This window comes from Lagenorhynchus albirostris, chromosome 11 (genome assembly GCF_949774975.1).
Source record: "Lagenorhynchus albirostris chromosome 11, mLagAlb1.1, whole genome shotgun sequence".
NCBI lineage: Eukaryota > Metazoa > Chordata > Mammalia > Artiodactyla > Delphinidae > Lagenorhynchus > Lagenorhynchus albirostris.
In genome coordinates, this window is record NC_083105.1 from 34,445,064 (window position 1) to 34,464,912 (window position 19,849).

Consider the following 19,849-nt stretch of genomic DNA (forward strand, 5'->3'; position numbering starts at 1 on the left):
GAGAGGTTCAGTAAATCCTAAACCTGGATGGACCTAGAGATTATCATATTAAGTGAAGTAAGTCAGACAGAGAAAGACAAATATCACATGATATCACTTATATGTGGAATAAAAAAATGATACAAATGAACTTATTTACAACACAGAAATAGACTCACAGACATAGAAGACAAGCTTATGGTTCCCAAAGAAGAAAGACAAGGGGGAGGTATAAATGAGGAGTTTGGGATAAATAGGTACACACTATTATGTATAAAGTAGATAAACATTAAGGACTTACTGTATAAGAAACGGAACTATATTCAATAACTTGTAATAACCCATAATAGAAAAACATCTGAAAAGAATACTCACACTCACACATAACTGAATCATTCTGCTGTACACCTGCAACTAACACAACATGGTAAATCAACTATACATTAAATTAAAAAAACTTAAGCCAATAAAAAACAAAAAATCCTAAGCAGAGTAAATTTATATAAAAGCAACCAAATCACATTATAATCAAATTGCTGAAGACCACTGATGAAGAGAAAATCTTAAAAGTACTCAGAGACAGAGGAATGAAGACATGAATGTTCATAGACTTCTCATCAGAAACAGTGAGAGTAATAAGACAGTGGAGAGACATTTTTAACAATTGGAAGAGGGGACTGACCACCCAGGGGCATAAGGTAATTTTTCAAGGTGATAAAAATATTCAATAACTTGATTGTGGTGGTTTTTACACAATATTCATACTCATAAACTGATACTCAAAATTGATAAATTTTATTATATGTAAATTACTTCAAAAAATGTGATTATACAAAAGATGAAGCTTAACCTGGGGAAAATGGTGTTAGCATAATTTCAGAGTTTCAGATTAGAGAATTTTTTTAAAAAGAAAATTCATTAAAAAAAAAATCACAGAGCAGAAGCAAGAAGAATTACAATCCTGCAGCCTGTGGAACAAAAACCAGATTCACAGAAAGACAGACAAGATGAAAAGGCAGAGGGCTATATACCAGATGAAGGAACAAGATAAAACCCCAGAAAAACAACTAAATGAAGTGAAGATAGGCAACCTTCCAGAAAAAGAATTCAGAATAATGAGAGTGAAGATGATCCAGGAACTCAGAAAAAGAATGGAGGCAAAAATCGAGAAGACGCAAGAATGTTTAACAAAGACCTAGAAGATTTAAAGAACAAACAAACAGAGATGAACAATAAAATAACTGAAATAAAAACTACACTAGAAGGAATCAACAGCAGAATAACTGAGGCAGAAGAACGGATAAGTGACCTGCAAGACAAAATGGTGGAATTCACTGCTGTGGAAGAAAATAAAGAAAAAAGAATGAAAAGAAATGAAGACAGACTAAGAGACCTCTGGGACAACATTAAACGCAACAACATTCGCATTATAGGGGTCCCAGAAGGAGAAGAGGGAGAGAAAGGACCTGAGAAAATATTAGAAGAGATTATAGTCGAAAACTTCCCTAACATGGGAAAGGAAAGAGCTACCCAGTCAAGGAAGTGCAGAGAGTCCCATACAGGATAAACCCATGGAGAAACACTCCAAGACACATAGTAATCAAATTGGCAAAAATTAAAGAAAAAGAAAAATTATTGAAAGCAGCAAGGGAAAAACGACAAATAACATACAAGGGAACTCCCATAAGGTTAACAGCTGATTTCTCAGCAGAAACTCTACAAGCCAGAAGGGAGTGGCATGATATATCTAAAGTGATGAAAGGGAAGAAACTACCACCAAGATTACTCTACCCAGCAAGGATCTCATTCAGATACGATAGAGAAATCAAAAGTTTTACAGACAAGCAAAAGCTAAAAGAATTCAGCACCACCAAACCAGCTCTACAGCAAATGCTAAAGGAACTCCTCTAAGTGGGAAACACAAGAGAAGAAAAGGACCTACAGAAACAAACTCAAAACAATAAAGAAAATGGTCATAGGAACATACATATTGATAATTACCTTAAACGGGAATGGATTAAATGCTCCAACCAAAAGACACAGGCTCGCTGAATGGATACAAAAACAAGACCCATATATATGCTGTCTACAAGAGACCCACTTCAGACCTAAGGACACATACAGACTGACAGTGAGGGGATGGAAAAAGATATTCCATGCAAATGGAAATCAAAAGAAAGCTGGAGTAGCAATACTCATGTCAGGTAAAATGGACTTTAAAATAAAGAATGTTAAAAGAGACAAGGAAGGACACAACATAATGATCAAAGAGTCAATCCAAGAAGAAGCTATAACAATTACAAATATATATGCACCCAACATAGGAGCACCTCAATACATAAGGCAACTGCTAACAGCTATAAAAGAGGAAATCAACAGTAACACAATAATAATGGGGGACTTTAACACCTCAATTACACCAATGGGGAGATCATCCAAACAGAAAATTAATAAGGAAACAAAAGCTTTAAATGATACAATAGATAAGACAGATTTAATTGATATTTAGAGGACATTTCATCCAAAAACAGCAGATTACACTTTCTTCTCAAGTGTGCACGGAACATTCTCCAGGATTGATCACATCTTGGGTCACAAATCAAGCCTCAGAAAGCCTCAGTTTAAGAAAACTGAAATCATATCAAGTATCTTTTCTGATCACAACACTATGAGAATAGAAATCAACTGCAGGGAAAAAAAAGTAAAAAACACATGGAGGCTAAACAATACATTACTAAATAACCAAGAGATCACTGAAGAAATCAAAGCGGAAATTTAAAAATACCTAGAGACAAATTACAAGGAAAACACGATGATCCAAAACACATGGGATGAGGCAAAAGCAGTTCTAAGAGGGAAGTTTATGGCAATACAATCCTACCTCAAGAAACAACAAATATCTCAAATAAACAACCTAACCTTACACCTAAAGGAAATAGAGAAAGAAGAACAAACAAAACGCAAAGTTAGTAGAAGGAAAGAAATCATAAAGATCAGAGCAGAAATAAATGAAATAGAAACAAAGAAGACAATAGCAAAAATCAATAAAACTAAATGCTGGTTCTTTGAGAAGATAAACAAAATTGATAAACCATTAGCCAGATTCATCAAGAAAAAGAGGGAGAGGACTCAAATCAATAAAATTAGAAATGAAAAAGGAGAAGTTACAACAGATACCACAGAAATACAAAGCATCCTAAGAGACTACTACAAGTTACTCTATGCCAATAAAATGGACAACCTGGAAGAAATGGACAAATTCTTAGAAAGGTATAACCTTCCAAGACTGAACCAGGAAGAAATAGAAAATATGAACAGACCAATCACAAGTAATGAAATTGAAACTGTGATTAAAAATCTTCCAAGAAACAAAACTCCAGGACCAGATGGCTTCACAGGTGAATTCTATCAAACATTTAGAGAAGAGCTAACACCCATCCTTCTCAAACTCTTCCAAAAAACTGCAGAGGAAGGAACACTCCCAAACTCATTCTATGAGGCCACCATCACCCTGATACCAAAACCAGACAAAGATACTACATAAAAGAAAATTACAGACCAATATCACTGATGAATATACATGTAAAAATGTAAAAAAAAAAAATCCAACGACACATTAGAAGGACCATACCACATGATCAAGTGGGATTTATCTCAGGGATGCAAGGATTCTTCAGTATACACAAATCAATCAATGTGAAACACCATATTAACAAATTGAAGAAGAAAAACCATATGATCATCTCAATAGATGCAGAAAAAGCTTTTGACAAAATTCAACACCCATTTATGATAAAAACTCTCCAGAAAGTGGGCATAGAGGGAACCTACCTCAACATAATAAAGGCCATATACAACAAACCCACAGCAAACATCATTCTCAATGGTGAAAAACTGAAGGCATTTCCTCTAAGATCAGGAACAAAACAAGGATTTTCACTCTCACCACTATAATTCAACATAGTTTTGGAAGTCCTAGCCATGGCAATCAAAGAAGAGAAAGAAATAAAAGGAATACAAACTGGAAAAGAAGTAAAATTATCAGTCTTTGCAGACGACATGATACTATATATAGAGAATCCTAACGATGCCACCAGAAAACCACTAGAGCTAATCAATGAATTTGGTAAAGTAGCAGGATACAAAATTAATGCACAGAAATCTCTTGCATTCCTATACACTAATGACGAAAAATCTGAAAGAGAAATTAAGGAAACACTCCCATTTGCTGTTGCAACAAAAAGAAATAAAATACTTAGGAATAAACCTACTTAGGGAGACAAAAGACCTGTATGCAGAAAAATATAAGACACTGATGAAATAAATTATAGATGATACAAACAGATGGAGACATATACCATGTTCTTGGATTGGAAGATTCAACATTGTGAAAATGACTGACTCCACTACCCTAAGCAATCTACAGATTCAATGCAATCCCTACCAAATTACCAATGGCATTTTTTACAGATCTAGAACAAAAAATCTTAAAATTTGTATGGAGACACAAAAGACCTCGAATAGCCAAAGCGGTCTTGAGGGGAAAAAAACGGAGCTGGAGTAATCAGACTCCCTGACTTCAGACTATACTACAAAGCTACAGTAATCGAGACAATATGGTACTGACACAAAAACAGAAATATAGATCAATGGAATAGCATAGAAAGCCCAGAGATAAACCCACGTACCTATGATCAACTAATCTATGACAAAGAAGGCAAGGATATACAATGGAGAAAAGACAGTCTCTTCAATAAGTGATGCTGGGAAAAATGGACAGCTACATGGAAAAGAATAGAATTAGAACACTCTCTAACACCATATGCAAAAATAAACTCAAAATGGATTAGAGACCTAAATGTAAGACTGGACACTATTAAACTCTTACAGGAAAACACAGGAAGAACACTCTTTGACATAAATCACAGCAAGATCTTTTCTGATCCACCTCCTAGATTAATGGAAATAAAAACAAAAATAAACAAATGGGACCTAATGAAAATTAAAAGCTTTTGCACAGCAAAGGAAACCATAAACAAGACAAAAAGACAGCCCTCAGAATGGGAGAAAATATTCGCAAATGAATCAATGGAAAAAGGATTAATCTCCAAAATATATAAACAGGTCAAGCAGGTTGATATTAAAAAAGCAAACAACCCAATCCAAAAATGGGCAGAAGACCTAAATAGACATTTTTCCAAAGAAGACATACAGATGGCCAAGAAGCACATGAAAAGCTGCTCAACATCACTAACTATTAGAGAAATGCAAACCAAAACTGCAATGAGCAATCACCTCACACCAGTTTGAATGGGGATCATCAGAAAATCTACAAACAACAAATGCTGGAGAGGGTGTGGAGAAAAGGGAACCCTCTTGCACTGGTGTGGGAATGGAAATTGATACAGCCACTATGGAGAACAGTATGGAGGTTCCTTAAAAAACTAAAAATAGAATTACCATATGATCCAGCAATCCCACTACTGGGCATATACCCAGAGAAAACCGTAATTCAAAAAGACACATGCAGTCCTATGTTCATTGCAGCACTATTTACAATAGCCAGGACATGGAAACAACATAAATGCCCATCAAAACATGAATGGATAAAGAAGATGTGGTACATATATACGATGGAGTATTACTCAGCCATAAAAAGGAATGAAATTGAGTCCTTTGTAGAGACATGGATGGATCTAGAGACTGTCATACAGAGTGAAGTAAGTCAAAAGAGAAAAACAAGTATCGTATATCAACGCATGTATGTGGAACCTAGAAAAATGGTACAGATGAACTGGTTTGCAGGGCAGAAATGGAGACACAGATGCAGAGAACAAACGTATGGACACCAAGCGGGGGAAGTGGCGGGGGGCAGGGGTGGTGGTGGGATGAATTGGGAGATTGGGATTGACATGTATACACTGATGTGTATAAAATTGATGACTAATAAGAACCTGCTGCAGAAAAAAAAAATTAAATTAAAAAAAAAAAATCAAGGGCTCAGTGGGTAAGAATCCACCTGCTAATGCAAGGGACACGGGTTCGATCCTTGGTCCGGGAAGATCCCACATGCCATGGAGCAACTAAGCCCATGCGCCACAACTACTGAGCCCATGCACCACAACTACTGAATCCCACGCACCTAGAGCCCATGCTCCGCAACAAGAGAAACCACTGCAAGGAGAAGTCCGCGCACTGCAACAAAGAGTAGTTCCCGCTTGCCTCAACTAAAGAAAGCCCACATGCAGCAATGAAGACCCAATGCAGCCAAAAATAAATGAAATTAAAATTTTTTAAAAAAAGTTTAAAAAAAATCACAAAATTTTTTTTCTTTTACATCTAGGTACTGCAATATTCAAAATAGAGGCATGAATTCATATATACTTATAACACATACTTTAACAGACACCAACTTTCTCTGTTAAGAAAATAAAACAAAATCAAATGGCTGCTGAGCCTGCACGTCCGGAGCCTGTGCTCCACAACGGGAGAGGTCACAACAGTGAGAGGCCCGCGTACCGCAAAAAAAAAAAAAAAAAAAAAAAAAAGTAATTCCCAGCAAATGTCTTTTCTATAAACACAAAACCTAAGTTGACATCATACTAAAAGTGTCACATAATCCATGGTATGGATCAAAATTATCATTTCAAATTTGCATTAGTTCGTACATGTACAAAAATTATTTTAGGTAGAAGCTATTTTTTAAAGTATTTTTACAAAACTGTTTTGTTTTGAATACCTTTTAAATTATTTTTTATTAACTTTTCCCAAGTAATTAGTATACACAGAACAATTTTCATGGAACTGTGTTCTCTGCAACTATAATAAAGTATGTACATAGGGTGCAACATTGTTTCTTTACCTCCAGTTTATTTCTTGAAGAAGTGGGTTTCCAGTGAGAGACAATTCATGGAGAGAAAAGCATGCATCAAACCACCTTAGGGCACTTGTAAGATCTATAGAAAATAAACAATAAAAATTATTATGAAAGTTATCACAGATAAAGAAAAATAATCATAAATCAATGACCATTTTATTTATGGGTTAGCTATTAAAGAAAGGCAACAAAAAATATTTATTTTGCAGAATATGATATGCTTTTAAAAGGAGACCATATTAAGAACATAGACTCTGCTATCAAAATACATATTTCTACCATTTAGCCACTGTGTGAATTTATGCAAATCATACAACTGCTTGATGATTCAGGTTCATCTCTATCTCATAGGGTGAGGATTAAATGAGATAATGTATGTAAAGGGCTTAGAGCAGTTTGCCCCAGATTGCAAACACAAAATCTAAAAAAGTAAAATCAAAAGTAATAGGATAGTGGTAAAATTGAACGTATGCCTAAACAGAATTATATTTATACTTTCAAAAGTAAAAATAGTAGGTCAGTCTAGGATACATTAAGAGTAATTTATACCAGAATTACTCTCCCACAGAAAACAATCATAAAACTGAGCAATAAACATGAAGCACCTGTTTTTAAGCCTCACTCAGAGAAAAGAGAAACACACATGGTGAGCTGACAATCACAATGGTTTTCTGCCTAAATGCATTTTACCTTAGAGCAAGAAAGTGGAAACCAAGCAAAGAGGCTGTTTTGCTGAGTGAGGAGGCAAAGTTTAGATGTGAAGCCGGAATTTATGGTGAAAAGTTCTGAGAAGAAGCTGTGTGTGCATATGATCGGGGGAGGAAATTGGGGGAAGAAGTCTATGTGAGGATTTGCCGCAGGTCCTTGGAGTGCTAGGAGTTACAGGCAGGGCAACACTCTGAAAAACCTAGCAGAGATAACCTGCTATCAGGCTAACAGCCAAATGATGACATTATAGTTCATGCAGCAGTGAAAGACACTGGAATTTCAGACCCATCAGATGAGACTCAACTGAATAGCTCAGAGATTCAGCTAAAATCCAGAAAGAACATGCATTAGGAGTGAAGACAATGTCCTGGGGTAGGGGCATGCACTGAGAGGTGAAAACTAAAATGACTTGTCCTAGGAGGGAATGAAATTAAGGCTGACATCAACAAAATTATCCACCAATACTTTAACTGCCTGCCAGAATTACACTTAATACCCTTTAAAAGGAAGACAACAACAGCCAGACTCAGCAAACTGTACTATGAACAATGTTCAACATACAGTTAAAAATTATTGGACATAAAAAGAAATAGGAAAATATGACATCATTAAGAGAAAATCAGTTAATAGGGACACATCCCAACATAAACAAAATGTAAATCAATTTTTTGACAAAGACATCAAAGTCATTCAATGATGAAAATAGTTCATTCAACAAATGTTGCTGGAACAGTTAACTAAATATCCATATTAAAAATTGAACTCATCCTCTACTTCAAACCTTTCATAAAAAATAATTTGAGGTGGATCACAGACCTAAAAGTAAAAACTTAAAGTATAAGACTTCTTACTTTCTTACAAGAAAGTAAGAAAGCACAGAAAATCATCTCAATCTGGAGGTAGAAAAATATTACAAAGGACACAGAGAGCAAAAACTATTAAAAATAATAAAGTTTCATCAAAATTGAAAACTTCGCTCATCTAAAGATATCATTAACAAAATTAATAGGTGAAAGAGGGACTGGGAGAAACATCCACAAAACATGTCTGACAAAGAATTTCATCCAGAATATATAAAGAATTTATTGAAATCAATAAAAGGCAAATAACCAATTTTTTTAAATGGTAAGACACATGAATAGACACAAAAGAATATACAGAAATCATCAATAAATACATGCAAAGAGGTTCAATATCATTATCCATCAGGGAAATGCAAACTAAAACCATAATGAGATAACACAATGAAATACTAAAAACACTGTAAGAATGGAGCGATTGGAACTCTTACACATCACTAGCGGGGAAATAAAATGTTACAACTATTTGGAAAACAGTTTTAACAGTTTCTTATAAAGTTAAACATGCACCTACTCTATTATCCAGTAATTACACTCTAAACATTTACCCAAAGGAACTGAAAACATGTGTTTACAAAAATATTTGTACAAGAATTTCCATAGGAACTTTGTAATCACAGTAGCCTCAAACAGGAAAAAATTAAAATATCAATAAACAGGATAATGGACAAAGTGTAATATATTTATACAAAGGACTACACTTCAGAAAAAAAAGACTACCTTTACAAACAACTGAACAACTGATGTGGTGGAATGTCACATGAATGCCAAGCAAATACTATTTGATCTCATTAATACAAAGTTGTACAACAGTCAAATTTAACCTATGGTGACAAATTTAGAACTGTGATTGTCTCTATGAGGGGACTGGCTGAAAATGGAGATGGGGAAATTTGGGGGGAGGGACTGTTTAACCAAATCAATTCATCATTCTTTAATTTAATAAACTTTTAATGGATGTCTGGTTAGGAGTCAACAACTTACACAAGTTTGTTTACTTATCTTCATTAGGCTATTCATTTCATAGGTAAAAGATAAATGAATTTTAAATAAAAATATAATTCTGACATTTTCCCAGGTTTATCAGAAAGATATGGAAGTAATATGATTTTAAAAGTGGAGAGAAATTTTTAATTAAATTATTTCACCACACATTTGAAGGAGTTTAGAATACACGGCACCTCAGTACGCCTTTCTGGCATTTTGACTATTTTGAGTTAAAGGCACTTAAAAAAGAGCAGATGCAAGGGCCCTCTGACCTTCCTTCTTTTTCTTCAAAGCAGGAGATTAAATTCCTATGTGAAAGATATTCGACCTATACCAGAAGCAAAGGGACATTCTTATCACAAGGACAGGAAGTCCAGGCCAAGAGATATGTATACAAACAAACCTGTTAAACTAGCCTTTGTTTCCTAGTCACTTTTCCATCCAATTAACTACCTTAGCCCAAGCCCCTCTGCCTCATCACATTTTCACAATTTACTACTCTTTGTCTGGCTCACTATGTAAGTTCAACTCTGATTGCTTCTTGGGGTCTTTATTTTCTTGTGAGAACTCCCATGTACATGTTAAAAAAAAAAAACAATTATAACTTGTATTCTCTTTTTCTGTTTATCTGACTTACATCAGTTTAATTCTCAGGCTTAGCCTGAGAAGGTAGAGGAAATTTTTCCTCCTCTACACCATTTTGTATAGATATGTTATTTGTAAATGCCATTAACTCATCTACCCAAAACAACGCCTTACCATACTTGGAACAGAAACTCAAAAGCCTATTATTTAAAAAACAATTATATATTACTATAAACTTACCAGAAAGACAATTGTTGCTGACATCTAGTTTTTCCAAAGAAACAAAATGAAAAAGTGGTATGATTTTTGTCAAGCTGAAAACCAAAATGGAATTTATAAAAATTTTAAATTGGAATGTTCTTAATATTATTGATGTAAATATATATTTATATAACACAATTATATAATGTTATAAATTATAAATTTGGAAGAAATGTATAACTATATACAATTGCATTTTCACAATAGAATACAATAATATAATCTTTACTAACAATACTTATTAAAAATGCAGTAATTATAAGATTTTAAGTATTTATTCTATAACGAAAGATTTATTTCTAAAGAGAAGTTATCATGGAATTGCTAGTATCAATCATAATTATCATGAAGCTTAATGTGTACTTGGTACTTAAATAAAAATAAATGGGTTTTTTGTTGTTATTGTTTTATCTTTGCATATGGCCAAATTTACACAGAATTCATATTTTCTATGTATTTTTTTTCTGGCTCAAACATTTAACAAACCATTAAGAGGTAAAAACATAAAAAATATGTAATTTTACTTTTTAACAATATAACTTTAATTAGAGTCACTAGTTTTGTTTCTAATTTAAAGAAGGTTTCGTTTACTAGATTAAAAGTATTATAAGTCCTGTAAGTGCACAAGGTTACACTGGGGTTATTTTTAAATTGGAAATATGCATTTAAGGAACACATAATAGAAATTGTTTTCTATTGATAGAATAACTTAAATTTGGCAGAAATATACTAATTTTTAAAATTAATACTCATTATTAAAACAAGCATGTTCAAATTCTAATAATAATAAACTTTTCTACTACTTTTAAAAGTTTCTATCATTTTCGAAGATACAATTGTCATTAAGACCCCATATTCAAACAAGGACCATAAGTGATACGGAAAATACTCACTTTATTGGTAACAAAAGCTATGAAGGGAAAATTAATTTTAGTTTGATTTACATTTCCAACCAAGACAAGTTTACACTTACTTTATTACATAATATCACATTACCCTAGCTATTTGGCAATATAAATTAAGCTAGTTCATCTAAATCTTTAAACAAGATAAAAATTACTTTGTATAAAATATATTCTCATCACAAATACAAAACTAATCTGAACTAATCCCCTCTATAAATGTTGAAGATCCATATATGTTCAAAATATACCTCCACTAAATGAGTATTTCTGGTACAAAAAAGAAAAAAAAAGTATGCATTAGTTTCCACTTCTACTTTCTTGGTTTTTTTATATTGTCCCCCCAGTTTACCTGGCAGAGATTTTTACATCTTTATTTCTACCAACACCCTGCCATGGTAGGAAAAAAAAAAGTACTATTATTCTAAGATGAGAAGCTTACAGGATAATACTGTGACTAGAAGCCTCATGGCACAAAGCCAACCCTTGTACTGACATTAACTCCTCTCCTGTATTATCCTGTTCTGCATTAGAAGAGAGACAGAAGATGCTACTGATGATAAAACAGACTAAATAAGGAGTATGGAAGACCTCTCTGATTGTAGCCAATCCTAAGTACAATATTACTATTTACACTACCTATATAACACTGCTTCTTAAAAACAATTTCCAGGGGAAAAATCCAAGGTAATAAAAGAAAAAGTGATCAAATATTGGCCATTACATTTGCATATACAGTTCATTATTTGTACACACACTCTTTAATAAAAAATTTACTGAAATGTCACATGTACACTGAAAAAGAAACTTAAAACTTTGTCAATACGTAATTAGTGCATTCAAGTCCTAATTTTGTGACATTTCCTATTCAGGCATTCTAGATCATTACTACAAGTAAGAAATTTAAGTTATTTAAGTGAAAATACAATTATAATAAATGTATTTATTAAAAGAAAATTCTTATTTCTTTTTTACCGTTAGTATATTTCTAATGCTAAATCTTTACCCTCCTACTAAATGGATTTTGAAAGATTAATAGATAATGAGTTTTTCTTTTTTCAGAATATCTCATGTTTTTAACCAATAAGTTATATGGTAATATTTGGTAACATATAGGTTATATGAAGACATTAACTAAAAATAACCAATAAAGTTTTAGAATTAAAAATAAAAATTCCCTTTGCAAAAATAAAGTATTTCTTCAGGTGAAGAAATATTTGGTTTGACCACATATTTTTCATAATATCGAAATTTTGCCTTTTCAGATAACCATGCTTTTAGAATCATGCTCCTTTTTGGAAATTTTAATCAAGAAAACTAGCTATTTATTCACCACTAGGATGGTAGAAACCTAATAGTAGAATCGTTTTTATTTTAACCTCTAGAACTTTTCCTTTTACTGACATTCTGTGTATATTTTTTCTAAGAAAATTCAAACCAGAAAGACAAAGGACATTAGTGAAAACCTAATACCATTTGACCTTGTCACATTAGCCCTGGGCATAAAAAAGATATAAATTTCAAAGACGACAAAAAGCAAAAGATTTGTACAATGAGCAGCCAATGGGTAATAGTTTCCACTTTCTGCTCCTACTTAGAGTCTCACTGGAAGTAGAAAGGCTTATGAAGCTGGAAAGTCTTCCAGTTAGAACTCCGCTGAGAAAAACTTAAAACAGTCACATGTCCTAATGAAAATTTAAAACAGAAGTCAGGATGAAACATGTATTTCAAACAATATGTACTAAGTATCATTCTTTATATGTATTTCATTTGTTGGAAAAAAGCATATGGGCACATAATTTCTTCCTTGTGATGAAAATATTTATTAAAAACTAAAAGAAAAACACATACAATTTAAAAGACATACCACACACAAATCCAAATATCACATTTATAAAATTCTCTCAGGTTTTCAAAATGTATTGACATACATTTTCCTTTTGGGTAATCATTAAAATCCCATAAAATAGGTAAGGTAGGTGTTACCACCCCTTTTACAAGTGAAAAAACTGAGGATCAGATAGTGAGAAAAGAGTTAATCAGTGTCAACTGACAGATAAGTTGTAGATTCAGAATTCAAACCCAGATCTGTTGACCCTGAGTTTTATCAAACCTAAAATAGTTCTTAAAAAGTCAATGCACATGTAAAAGCTTAACATAAAATGGGTAATTTCTACAGTTAATGATATTAACTTATGGTGAAAAATCCTAAGTTTGAAGATAATTTTTCACTACGATTTTAGGAAATAATTTCACTACTCTATGTGTTCATTTCTACCAATCACATTTCCCTGGTGTCCTCAGGACTTATTCTTTCATCCTCCTGAAAATGGTAGGAGGTTACTTGTGCAAAGAGCTTTGAGAGACCCATTAAAAATATCTTCAAATATAAGTGATAATATTATTAAAAATTCAAAATAGCATATATTATATAATAATTTCACCACTTTTTTATATAGCTAAGTTCAACAAATTGTTATTTTACATCTAAGAGTTTTTTTGAGGGTCAGGACATATGGTACTCAGTTTTGTATCCCCTAAAATGGCAAACACCACCTCAATATCCAAATGTTATAAAGCTAAATAAACAAAATTATAAATATGGATTATTTGGTTTAAGTATCCCAGTTATTGTTATCAACTCTAAAATTTTTTTAGTAGTCCAGTTTATTATAAAATTCCTGGTCATATCAGATTGATATGAGAAACAAGGCACATCATATTGATAGGGTAAAAGTCTATCAGCTAGTGTTAATTTTAATTTTTAAAAGCAGAATATTTCTTTGATGACATAAATTGTCCAAAGAAATAAAGGCATTATTTCTCAAAAGATGTTCTTGATTTAAATATTTTCTAAATTCTTTAAAAATTATTATGCTTATCAATGTGGCTTGAGATCTAGTTCTATAAAATATACTAGATATGTCAATTACTGAGTGATTTACCTCATATGTCCAAAGCATAGCTGAGTATTTCTATTGAAATTGTATTTCTTACCTAAAAAATACTGTGAAAAGATCCAGTAAGTTTGTGATGGCCCAAATTACTTAAATAGTATTATCTGACAGTGCTGTTCGGCGTAAATATCCTTTTAAAGACAAATCAACTTTCATATTTTAGATGTGATTAAAATAATTTGAGGGAATTTTAAAATACAGATTCAGTTTTTGATCTGTCAAATGGTAGAATAGTTTAATAGGTGGAAGTTAAATCACTTAGGACATATATGCTCAAAGAGTGAGCACTATTGTCACAGAGATTGAGAGAAAACTATGTTTGGGAGGGGACAGGTACATATATGTTAACATTGAGCTGTCTTGTTCACTTGTTTTGCAAGAATTGTACAACTCACAGAAGCAACTTCTTGTTAAAGATAGTTCCTTTCCCCTACTCCTTGTGCCTTTGATGAAGAAATTAATCATATTAGGGTGAATAGGTCTCAATGAAATATTAAGCAGAGGGAGACATACACATATTGTGCTCCTGTTTTGGTTTTAGACAGTTATTCTCTGCAAAGATCCAGATGTTTGGTGGTTTTAAATGGATCTTCTGTGGCAGGTACCCATCTCAACTTAATGTTAAGGTATTTTTTTTTAAGTGTTACTTTATATCCTTAGGGAAATCAAATTTAAATCAATCTTAACAGTTACAAAAAGACATGCAAGTTGAGAGCAGATTAAAAATCTTTCTTCCAGGACTTAATAAGTACCATTTGAGAGAATGAGACATCCTTCTGAATTAAATTAACTACCTCCTGTATTTTCCAAGAACTATATCTTTACAAATATAAACAAACCTGCCCTGAGAGATTTCCATAGTACATTTTTGAGAAGAAACAAAATGAGTAAGATAAGTGACAATTAAAATTCTACTAAAATTTGAGGATATGTCAATACACTTTAATTTTTTTAATTCTATGAAGTTATATTTATAATTTATGTCCAATTTATTGTAATGTACATTCCTTGAATTACTGGAAAAACCTAACAGCTTTTCTACTTATTATGAAGATCACACATTTATGTTAATCATTCACTGCATTTAAGCTTAATTAAGCAAATTATATTTTTACCTGTTTTGAGAGATACTCAGGATTTGTAGTAAAGGCAGCCAATATGAAGAAAATGTTTCCACACTTGAAATGCTGTTATCATCCAAGTGCAATTCTCTTAGAAGAACATGATTCTCTAAGGATGGAAGCTATATTTAAATTTGGGTTATTAGCTTATATTAAGCAAAATATTTTTGTCATTTAGCCAAATTTAAAACAATAAAACCTACCAAAACTAACAGCAGACATATTCTGGTAAACAGCATATCATAAATCAAAGTATAATATTATGAGAATTTTAGTATGAATAAAATTTCCAATAATGATTTTCATAGCTAGCATTTTTTTAATACTTTGTGACAAATTTTAATTAGAATTTCAGATAAACTTGGTCCCACTTACACACTGAATCATAACTGAAAAGTTATGATTTATTATTTTAGTATTATAAAAAACTAATGTTAACTTAGATTTCTTATAAGATATTGTAATTATGTTGAACATTTTTTAAATAGTGAAAAGTATATAATAGTTTAAACTGGAAATCAAATAGAGCTGATAAGTAAAAAGGATAAAAAACTGCTTTTAAAATGTATGAGTGATATTTCTAGCAAAAGAAAAATGCTGTGTTAATCACAGAAATCAATTAATTCAAAGCAATTACCTCACTTAGATAATTTCCCTGTAACTTCAGTATTTGGAGCAATCCACAGTTTTCAATGCCCTCAACTTCAGTAAGATGATTATGTGAGCAATCCAGGTATATAATGGTAGGCGTATCACAAAGACCTTTTGTACTAATTAACTGATTATGGTCCACAATTAGTTGCTGAAGATTTTTCAACGATTCTAAGCCACCTGGAAGAAAAAAATTTCCATGATCACTTTATCATACATTCTTCCAGACTCTAGAGTTTCAATTTTTTTCTAAATAACTGCATCTTTTCATTTCCAATATTCCTAAGTACAAGACTTAGCCCAATTTCCTGGTGAAAAATGTGTAAGTGTAAAATGTATTATTATTTAAACTTGTGCCTAAGAGATGTATTTTTGAATGACTTAATTATATATCACTTCAAAATTGAACAAAATACTAGAAGTCATACATTGGGCATTGAATGTTTTATTTTCAATTGACAATGGAACAAGGGAGAGGGAGGAATCATTGAAAAAATAACAGTTTTCAATTCAATTCCAGGGTCTTTGAATTTTCAATGCTTGGTTAAGATTGTTGCAGAATGTAATTACAGAATGTAATTGCAGAATGCTATTTTTCTACCATTGAAATATCTACCTTAGGTTCACAAATGAAGTAGGTACAACTGTATTAAAACCAATAAAATATTAGTATATTCTTCTGGTATTATAAGATTTTCACAAGTGGCCTCCTTTTTACCCAGATAAACTTAAAATCAATGTGATTCCAATCTAAAAACAATCAGAGGAGCCTTAGACTATAGCTCAGTGGCCATAAAAAAAAAAAACTGAGAAGGTTGTTTAAATAAGTCATCGTAGTTAGCACTGGAAAGAGATGCTGAGGAAGTCTGTAAAAATTTCATGGAAGATATTAAAAATCTAGAAAATTTTATTAGATTGAATATTGGACTACATATGTTCTCTGTAGTTACTACCCTGTGTAATATTAGGTTACATGCTGAAGAAAGGTAAAGGATTTGGCACAAAAGCTAAAAATAAAAGGAAATAGCACATAAAGCAGAACAATTGGGAGAGGAAAAGGCAGATGAGATTCTGTGATGATGGGAGTGATTAGTAAAGGTACACTTTACAATTATCAAAGGCATTTTTATTTACACTAAATTATATATGGTCAACTGTGTGAGCCAGAGTGGGCAAAGGAGTATGAAGAGGCCACTGCCTGACAAGTAGTGAAGCAGCCGAAGACTTTTGCTAGAGGCATCCACGGAGTAAACAGGATGAAAGCCACAGCGCAGTGGAAGTGAAGACAGTGAGTGTAGACTAATTTTTAGATATTTGACAATGGAGAGAAGATCCTCCAAAGTCCTTAAAATGGAAACCCTATCCCTGAACTCATCCTCTGCTACTGTCCCCTTCTCTTGGTTCATTCTAACATGCTGACCTCCTGGCTGTTCCCTTGAACATGCCACACGTGTTTCCACCTTAGGGCTGCCTACATATGTAAGAAACAACTATCAGTGTGTGACATGTTAGGCTAGGAGGAATTAAATAAAGCTTATCAGCTAACTTCAGATATTAAGACACCATGAATCCCAATCAATATACAGAGAAGTTACACTTACCTATTCAACAACCCATCAGAGATTCCAATCTAGTGAAATTATCATGATTTCAAGCCTCAGATACTAAGGAATCTTTGACTGAGCATTTCTACTTCTAGGAATCCATTATATACTAACACACACACATACACACAACTATGAAGTAATATATAGAGCAATTCCTTGCCATACTATTTAAACAAAGAAATGGAGAAAAGCTAAATGTCTATCAGTAGTGAATAGTTATATAAATTATGGAGTATCTATCAAATGAATATGTATGTATAATCTTCAATATGAAGTAGTCTGACATAGAAGTATGCCCATGATGTACTACTGTATGTAAAACCTAAGTTGCATACATAGGCTTTTAGCTATTGAATATACCTGACTTTCAATCTACACATCTATTAATTGTATTGCGTAGTACAAGGTCTGGATTGATTTGTAAGCAACTGTGAACAGTGGTTACTACTGCAAAATAAGAAAGAGAACAGGGTAAGCAGAGAGAGAAAATTTCACTGCTTACATTGTATACTTCTCTATTTTTAAAATTTTTAAATGAGAATGCACTTCTTGTATAATATTTTTTAAAACAATATATTTGAAAAAAATCAGAGCAAGTACTGAATAGAACTGTTATTCTGTATTTATTCCTGACCACCACCATCACCAAATGGTTATTGAACTGAAGAAAAATGAGAAAACCTGATGCTGTCATCCATCAGAAGGGTTTGTTAGATAGCCAAAGTGTGGGAACACTGTACATAGACAGGGGGGCATACCTCTTAGATTTTAAGATCAAAGGTTTAAAGGGAAAAGTGAGATGGAAAGTAGATCTTTCAGCCTCACTGAGCCTTGATATTGATGGCAGTCCTGTTTGATAGCTTCATTGCAACCTCAAGAGAGACCCTGAGCCAGAACCACCAACTAAGGCAATTCCAGATACCTGATCCACAGAAAATAGGAGGTAATAAATGTCTGTGGTTTTAAATTGCTAAATTTGGGGGTACTCTGCTTCACCAAAGTATATAACTAATATAGTAATGATCCTATTCTGAAGAAAACATGAGAAAGAAGAAAATATGTTTGAAAATGTTTTGGGCTAGGGAAGAACATTTACAGAAATTTAATGTAACAAGAATTCAAAGATACTAAAATAACAGATGTAGGTAAACAAATGGACCAAAATAACACCATGACAGAACTAATAAATAATTTAGAAAAAATGTTGTACAGGACAGAGAGCTAAAGATTGAGTTGCTCACAAGAAGAGATAATCACACTGAGAACAAAATGCGAAGAAGCAGAAGATAAAGCAGCAAGATTACATTAATTAAATAAAAACAGACATAACAGATAAAGTCAATCAAAATATGGATCATCGGGGACTTCCGGGAAGATGGCGGAAGAGTAAGACGCGGAGATCACCTTCCTCTCCACAGATACACCAGAAGTACATCTACGCGTGGAACAACTCCTACGGAGCACCTACTGAACGCTGGCAGAAGACCTCAGACCTCCCAAAAGGCAAGGAACCCCCCACGTACCTGGTTAGGGCAAAAGAAAAAACTAAACAGAGACAAAAGGATAGGGACGGGTCCTGCACCAGCGGGAGAGAGCTGTGAAGGAGGAAAAGTGTCCACACACTAGGAAGCCCCTTCGCGGGTGGAGACTTCGGGAGGCGGAGTGGGGGAGCTTGGGAGCCGCGGAGGAGAACACAGCAACAGGGGTGCGGAGGGCAAAGCGGACAGATTCCAGCGCAGAGGATCGGGCCGACCGGCACTCACCAGCCGAGAGGCTTGTCTGCTCGCCCGCCGGGGCGGGCGGGACTGGGAGCTGAGGCTCCGGCTTTTGTCGGAGCACCGGGAGAGGACTGAGGTTGGCGGCGTGAACACAGCCTGCAGGGCGTTGGTGCGCCGCGGCTGGCCGGGAGAGAGTCCGGGGAGGGGTCTGGACCTGCCGAAGAGGCAAGAGACTTTTACGTCCCTCTTTGTTTCCTGGTGCACGAGGAGAGGGGATTAAGAGCGCTGCTTGAGAGGGCTCCAGGGACGGGCGCGAGCCGCGGCTAAGATTGCAGAGCCCAGAGACGGACATGGGACGCTGAGGCCGCTGCTCCTGCCGCCAGGAGGCCTGTGTGCGAGCACAGGTCACTAGCCACACGCCCTTCCGGGGAGCCTGTGCAGCCCGCCACTGCCAGGGTCCCGGGATCCAGGGACGGCTCCCCCGGGAGAGCGCACGGCGCGCCTCAGGCTGCAGCGTCACGCCGGCCTCTGCCGCTGCAGGCCCGCCCCGCACTCCGTGACCCTCCCTACCCACCCCCCGCCGGCCTGGGTGAGCCAGAGCCTCCGAATCAGCGGCTCCTTTAACCCCGTCCTGTC

General features: G+C 34.2%; 1 protein-coding gene across 1 annotated transcript in view; it reads right to left on the reverse strand.

Annotated features, from left to right (window-relative positions):
- Positions 1-19,849, reverse strand: part of LRRIQ1 (leucine rich repeats and IQ motif containing 1) — a 180,574-nt gene that overhangs the window by 111,719 nt on the left and 49,006 nt on the right. The window contains exons 10-13 of the mRNA XM_060165462.1: positions 15,875-16,068; positions 15,232-15,359; positions 10,237-10,310; positions 6,842-6,935 (exon numbers count right to left, since the gene is read on the reverse strand). Coding sequence (XP_060021445.1) covers positions 6,842-6,935; positions 10,237-10,310; positions 15,232-15,359; positions 15,875-16,068 — 490 coding nt within the window. The remainder of the gene's footprint in view (positions 1-6,841; positions 6,936-10,236; positions 10,311-15,231; positions 15,360-15,874; positions 16,069-19,849) is intronic.